The 7837-nt window shown below is 41.5% G+C and overlaps 1 protein-coding gene across 1 annotated transcript in view; it reads right to left on the reverse strand.

Annotated features, from left to right (window-relative positions):
- LOC306902076 (mannosyl-oligosaccharide 1,2-alpha-mannosidase IA) overlaps window positions 1-6713 on the reverse strand; it is a 130325-nt gene extending 123612 nt beyond the window's left edge. Inside the window, exon 1 of the mRNA XM_079470373.1 lies at window positions 5084-6713. Coding sequence (XP_079326499.1) covers window positions 5084-5632 — 549 coding nt within the window. The 5' untranslated portion in view covers window positions 5633-6713. The remainder of the gene's footprint in view (window positions 1-5083) is intronic.
- Between the last annotated feature and the right edge of the window lie 1124 nt (window positions 6714-7837).

Raw genomic sequence — 7837 nt, forward strand, 5'->3', positions numbered from 1 at the left:
GAAAACCTTCGAGAACACACGTCCGTGTCATATTTCTTTAAAGTTTGGGGTTACATATGAATATTTTAGAACCGTAAATGACCTACATGAAAACTACTGCAGTGTACTTTAGTATTTATAGGGATTGCACTGATATGTACATTTTGGCCGATAACAATAAGCGATGATTGTTTAACATCGGAAGCCGATATCCGATATATTGGCCGATATACGGTATCCATTTCCAAAGACTGAAACTAAAGGCAAAAAGTGAACAACTGCTTTTATATGAAAACATTCACTGCAGTAAACAAGGAAACCGTTAGTTCTCTTTAACCCCTGAACATCATGTGCCAAACCTACTTTACAGCAGTTCCTTCAATCTTTTCTGGTATAATGTTTATTCACCAATCAAATGATAGATGTTCTTCCAGAGCAAGTGTTCTTAACAGCCACGAGTCTAACAGATCTCAAGACAGAAAGCATTCAGATTCACACAATATGCTTTTGTTCCTATAATGTACACATTCATAAATACTGTCTCTACATCAACAATGTGTTGATAATATCAGTAAGTGAACCATCACGACTGAAAGAAAGACACAACTGTACTGGATTTGAACTGTTTAACCAGAGGAAATCATTTATGATGAGATAAAGATACCGAAATGGCCGATCATTTATCGTGCATCCCTAGTATTTAATGTAGTAAATTGGGGTATATACTATAGTGCTATAGTGTGTTTTTTGTTCATATGTATTACAGTGTTCTGTAGTAAATATTGTAGTACACTTTAATATTTACTATGGTATGGATCTAAAACACTGCATGCATTTGGGAATGTTACTACAGTTTACTATAGTAAAGATTGCAAAAATACTACAGTATTATATCATGAGGGGCTGTATTGAAATTACAAAAAGTTATTCTTAAACAATCATGTGACGGATGTCATGAAAATGACAAAATGCTTAAGAATTGTAATGGTCCTGAAAACCCTTTCATTTTCTTCTTTGTTATTAAAGTGTTTTCACTTTATGCTGTATCTCAATGTTCTACATTAAAAGCTTTCAAGGAAAAATTGTAAGTTTTGAAAAACATGAAATCAACAAAAGATTTTCTCAGACACTTCAAGTAAAAGAGACGTCCTTGAGTTCTCAGATAAAGCCCTTCGGTCTAAACAGACGCTTCTAGACTGATGTGAAATGAGACGGTCAATATTTGAGTTGGTTTGGGTCAAACAGAGTCACTGAACGTTGGGTGTTTAACAGGTGTATCAAAGTTAATTCTTGCAACATCATGAAACTCTGCACATCCGAGCAAACACAACTCCATCATTTGGACAATATAGAGGTAAGACGTAAACAACGCAGATCCAAGACCGGCCAAAAGAAATTGTTTCAGTTTTGTAAAGGCATACTACACCCAAAAATAACAATCCTGTCATCATTTACTCATCCTCAAATTGTTCCAAACTTGTATACATTGTTTTGATGAACAGAGAGAAATATATTTGGAAGAACATTAGCAACTGACATTTATGGGACATCAACATCTGTATCATTATTTGGTTGTATGAGATCTTCTGAAGAATTTAGGAAAGCAAACCGTTCTGTGGCACCTTTTTCTACCATTAAAAAATGTTTCTTACTATGGCAGTCAATGATGTCGCGGAACTGAAAATTGCTGACATTCTTCCAAATATCTTTCTCCGTGGTCATCAGAACAAAGAAATATATACAGACATGAAATAACATGAGGGTGAGCAAATGATGACACAATTTTCATTTTTGGGTGAACATCGCTTTAATGTTCTCTCTCTCTCTCTCTCTCTCTCTCTCTCTCTCTCTCTCTCTCTCTCTCTCTCTCTCTCTCTCTCTCTCTCTCTCTCTCTATTAAAGACACAATATGTAAGTTTGGACCGCTGGATGGTGCACTTTCAAAACAACAAAGAAAGGCAAAGCTAAATGACGTTATGTAGTAGAGTGGAATTATGGGACATGTGGTTTTCGCCCATTTGGAGATCGCCCATTATGTTCACGGACGTGGTAATGAATTTATTTTATTTTATGTCATTTAACATTTACATAAAAAAATTTGGCAGACGCTTTTATCCAAAGCGACTTACATTGCATTATCCTATACATTTATACAGAGGTATCTGCAATCCCCTGGGGTCCAACACACAACCTTGCGTTGTTAACGCAATACTCTTAACACTGAGATACAGGAAAGCTACATTTTTACATTTTAATGAATAAGCTTGCAAGAAACGTGGAATGTAAAGCTACGTTAGCCTGTGAATGACATTGGACTTTGTCAATTGATTTGGTAGCGTAATGCTACACAGTTTTACACTTTTGACAGTCGTAAAGTCGTCATTTAAAAAGTCAACTACGTTTATGCTTGTTTGTGTTTCCTTCACTCGCCAAAGAGTAATCGTGATCTATAATAACAGAACAACAGATGCTGTGTAATCTCTTCTGCATGTGCGTGTTGCTGTAGTTTCTACAACCGGACACTGAGGGTCGTGCGGAGCAGCGGATATTAAGTCAATGATATGAGACGAACACAAGAGAGACGAGAGACGGGACTTTAGTTTAAATAGGAATTTCTCTGGATTTGCACATTCGTGGGAACATTTGGGATCATGTAAGTACACAACTGCATGAAATATATCACACTGTGCAAGTGATTTCTGGATATTTCATAACTAAATGATTCCATATTTTGGCTTTAATGTTAAAATAGTAAAGAAAAACAAACCGGCAGCGTTGAATACATCATTGTTCCACATCAATAATCCATATTTGGATCTGACATCAGCAACACGTTCCACATGTTCATGGCTCAACATCTTTAAGAGTCCTGGAACAACAATACATGCTAACAATATTGAAAATCCAATCTAAATATTTAATACATCACGTGATGTTAATGGAAAGCATATGTCACAGTGGCTGAATCTCTGCCTTTATAAACTCCTGAATCACATGATGATGAATCACTGACATCACATAAACAACACAAACAGATTCATTTCATTCTGACATCAACATGTTCTTTACTGTCCCAATACACCATTTATCTCTGCTCGATTTAATAACGTCTTTACAATATTTCATAAAACACAAACTCAACGGCTCTCTCATCCTCTCAGCTGACCACAGTCTCAACCCGTAAATCCCTCGGATTCTATTCTGCCGTGTGATGACCAGAGGTTTCCATACAAACAATTAACCGTGACTTTGATGGATCGGGTTGTAAATTGTCCATTAGAAACATTGCACCGTTTTTTGTGTTGTTGTTGCATAACTTTGATATTGATTCTCTTCTATGCCAAACTACTAATCCAGATTAACATCACCTACTGCTGCAATGTTTCTCTGGTGGGGACAAACATGAGACAGATTTCCTATTTTCTGTGTGCGATAGTCCTTTTTAAAGCATTTGGGAAACCAAATGGAATCAAACCACAAAGGCTCAAATCAGATTCTTCACACAATGTCCCGTTTCATTCCAAAGCGCATCAGACAACCAAAGCAAACTGGGCGGCCAATGTTGACTTTAACTCAAAAAGATTAGTTTTGTTGTCAATTGATTGTTTTCTATCTTTTCAGAGTCCTGTCTACAGTATGAAACACAGGCCGTCCCACGGCTCTGAAAACTATCCAGCACTTCTGACAGTGAAATATAACATAACAACAGAAAACTCAATGTTGGATTTCGGACTATAGAGCAAAACAAAGATCTCGGATTCTCGGAAACAAAAATGGATGCCGGAACGTCAGCGTCGGGTATCGTTTGGCTCTTGACTGGTTGTGTCGTTACGTTATGAAACGCCATTGGCTGTCCTGCTCCGATTGCATCATATGCTAAACTTGGGCGTATACGCCACTGCATGCGTTTCTTGAGCGCAGTCGTCTGGGATCAAAACCCTACTGCGCTCACACCGTCGTACAGGTAGTTAATCACCGTGAGGTGGGTAGGAATATCGCATAAAACATTTGCAAATAAGCAGCGTTTGCGTCCAACTAGTCAACCTTCACTTCCTACAAAACTGCCACTAAATATCAGTGAGAAAAGTAAGAGAATCATTTTCATATATTATAATACCGCGACGATTACGAAACACAATAAATGCGGTGCACCAGCGTGTCTGTGGCCCTCTGCAAACACCATGATATGTTTCTCCAATAACAAAAGACAGCGTACAACTGAAGTGTCTTTTCAGTTCAACAACACTCGTTCTGACAGAAGAAGAGCCTACACAGCACACGAGGAACCGCTCTGACGGATATCGATTCAACAAATGAAAAACATTTGAATGCCAGGCTCGGTATAAACGCAGAGCTTCATAAACAACCAAACTAACTCAAGCGAAGCATGAGAAATCACAGATAGATGTCAGCTAGCAGAGTGAGATACCAGTAAAACCAGAAACATCTCACTGCTTATAAGAACTGGACTCATAGTGGCGACCGGGGCTAGTTGTCACAGGGCACCGTGTCTCAGTATGGGTAACATTTGAAGTCAAATGTCTTTACATTTACATTTATGCATTTGGCAGACGCTTTTATCCAAAGCGACTTACATTGCATTTTGTTTGGAAGTACGTGCAATCCCCTGTGATCGAGCCCACGACCTTGGCGTTGTTAACATCATGCTCTTACCGCTGAGCTACAGGAAAGCCGTAGCTCTTTTAACCCTGTTGGTCATCCAATTCACAAATTTCTCACTCCTATTGGTTTCTCACTCGTAAGGTGAGCGCAACAAAACCATGCAGGTCAATAAAACCATACAAGCGTCTGGTGTCTAAGTATAGTTGTGACAACTTGCCTCAGGGGCTTGTACATGCGAGGTCAATGTTAAGCAAATGATATCCCCTCTCCAGAGTTCATGACATAATCTGCTTATAGTGAAACTCACTTTCAGTAATAAAATGTGATAACTTGCCCTATAGTTTGCGTTTAAAGGCAATTACATTTTCCTATCATTGAACGCTTTACAAAAACAATCTTTTCATCATGGTTTCATATCTTGCCAGGTTTGAACCTTCAACCCTTCGCTTGCCACCACTCGACTCACATTGACACGTCTTACCTCTTTGACCTTGTCTCTCCTCTGAAGCGTCTCAGGATCTGATGGCTTTCCCCGGTCCTTCCCCAACGGTGCTTTCTGCAGACACTTCTTAAAACTCTCATAGTTGAATCCGCCGTTGTGCTGAGAGCTCGAGGTAACCCGCTCGTCCTTGGGCGTCTGTTCGTGCGCCCTCGCCGGGCTCCAGTCCCCCTGCGTCCTACTCCCAACAGATCTCTCCACAGTTCTCGCTCCATGGGTTACCGAAGGCTTGCGGCTCACTTTCGGTTTAACGTTCGCATCCGCACCCTTTAAACCCACCCGTTGGTGCTCCTGGTCTCCGGGCACTTTTTTAGAAAGCTCCCGGGCGTCGCTGTCGGAGCCCACGGTCACCGCCGGGTTCTCGTTTTTGGAGAGGAAGATGCGCTTCAGGCGCACGGAGTCGGGTAAGAAAAAGAGTGCCCCGAAGCACAGCGTTACCAAACCCGACAGAAAAAGAAGAAACACGAATTTCTGAGAGAGACGAAGCCCCATGCCCGATGCGGAGACACCGGGTAACTTTCGAAACACCATCGAAACTTTCCACTATTCACGGTACTATAGAGTACAGTAGAGGCTCTCGATGTCTACTTCAAACTCGCGTCTTGGTCAGAAAGCACAAATAAGAGCGCTGTTGTGCAACCTTCTCTTTACATGGGCAAAGTGACACAATCTTTCCAAATCTATCGATTTAAGAGGCCACAGGTTGCGTCAACAAATGTGCACGCAGCAGGAGCGTAATTGCGCATCAGTGTGGCATTTTAAGCAGCTTCCTGTCGTCATCTCATCAGAGACACTAAATGCTCTCAATCCTCCACATTAATTCAGCACCATATGATAGCGTCTAATAAAAATGAACACACTGATCGGAAACCAAGATGAAACTTAATGAAATGAAATCAGCTTTGAAACGGACTGCAATGTTATATGCACGTGCAAGAACACACATCTAAACGTCTGCTTGCTTTACATTACAAGGCAACATGAATGTGCTGCTTCCTAACACGCTGCTGCTGCTGCTGCTGTCCACAGATGCGCTCACGTACGCGCGTCGCCAAATCGTGCAACGCTGAAGTTTTTGCGCGCAGTGAATAAAACAACACATTTCCGTGAAGATAACCCGCAAACCGCCGCGTCACAGGTCGCTTCTCAACATCTGTGTGCGTTTGGCACGGTGCACATCACTCCAAGAGACGAGCGCGTTGAGAAATACATCCAAAGATCAAACCGAGTGTCACAGCACCGACGAGACGCCGATAATCGTTCCGAGCGTTTGTGAAAACCGTTGGTTTCCCGTTCGGACGCCGTGCGCAAAACTCTCCCGCGTTCCCAAAGTCTACGTCCGATGAATGGAGAGGGATGCGCGCGGAACGACGAAAGCGTGTGTCGTTCTTACGAAAAGGAATGTCATGAACACGCGCTGTTTCCCGTTCCCATCACCGCCCGTTCTGCTCCGCGCCCGCCTGCTTGCACCAGTGAAGAATAAAGGGAAAGAACGACGCGAAAACGCCGCGGACGGTGCGTCGACGCAAAGCCGTGAATCAGATGTGTGATCCGTTGTGGAGCTGAAGGTCTCCGCGTCTATCCGGGCGGTCTGCTGCAAACGCCTTTGATCAGAAGCGGTGAGGGGGAGCGCGCCTCTAAACAACGCGACGCGCGCAAACGAGAGCGCATACAGCCATCGCCTGGCGTGTTTGGGTAATGCAGTCGGAGAACAGTTTTCCCTCCATGACTGCATTAGATTTGTTACTACTAACTTATTTTAAGGAAGATTATTATGTCACACTTGCTGTAGCCTACAACAAACATTTAATAAGCAATGTTAGTTCACCCAAAACTCCAAATTCTGTCTTGCATATATCACACTCATCCGGTTCAAAACCTGTGTGTGAAGATATTTTGAGAAATGTCTCGGTGGTTCATAAGATGGAGTTCAGTGTGGTCTGGTTATCAACATTCTTCACAGTGGGTTTTGTTTCCTAGTATTACAAATAATGCTGCAAGAGACCTTCACAAGACTAGTATTGCATCCTATAGAGCCAATCATTTCAAAATGACAAATATTTCACTGCTTTGCTCATATTGTGATTTGAGAACGGCACAAACTTAAACTCTTCTAGGAGTTTGTCTCGATTGAATTTGACACATTTAAAACAAATCAGCGACACCAAATCTAGGCAGAGATCAATACAGAAGCGCAAGAGAATTCAGATCAAACGGGACCAAGATGGAGAGCAGTTTTCCTGAAACGAAATAAGACAAATGGGCCGATTAATATGGTGCTGGTCATTAGGGGAAAACAAAGACCCAACCACAGCAGAAAAGTTGATAGTTACGGAGAAGTTTAGCAGAGGTGGAGAGAAAGAGAAGTGGAGTGCAACCGGCAGCAGAAAATTTCCATTCTGTGTTGATTGGACGGGCCCCACGGGAACATTATTTAAAGGCAAATCTAATGGGAGATGGACGCTTAGACCGGATGTTTCATTTAGATGAAGAGGGGAAGGGCACATTTATAGCAACAGTGCGTTAGAGAACAGAAACTTAGGTCAATACTTTACTCAGCAAAATGTACAAGAATCAAATAAAAGTGTTTGGGTTTACAAATCACATTCAAATGATTTGGAGAGCGAGAGGAAAACAAATATACATCCTTACACTTTTTGAGAAGATTGTGTGTATTATTTCAATGAGAAAGACCTTAGAGATGTCACAGTATCCCAGTATTGGCGATAACAGTGA

The sequence above is a fragment of the Barbatula barbatula genome, assembly GCF_947034865.1.
Source record: "Barbatula barbatula genome assembly, chromosome: 12".
NCBI lineage: Eukaryota > Metazoa > Chordata > Actinopteri > Cypriniformes > Nemacheilidae > Barbatula > Barbatula barbatula.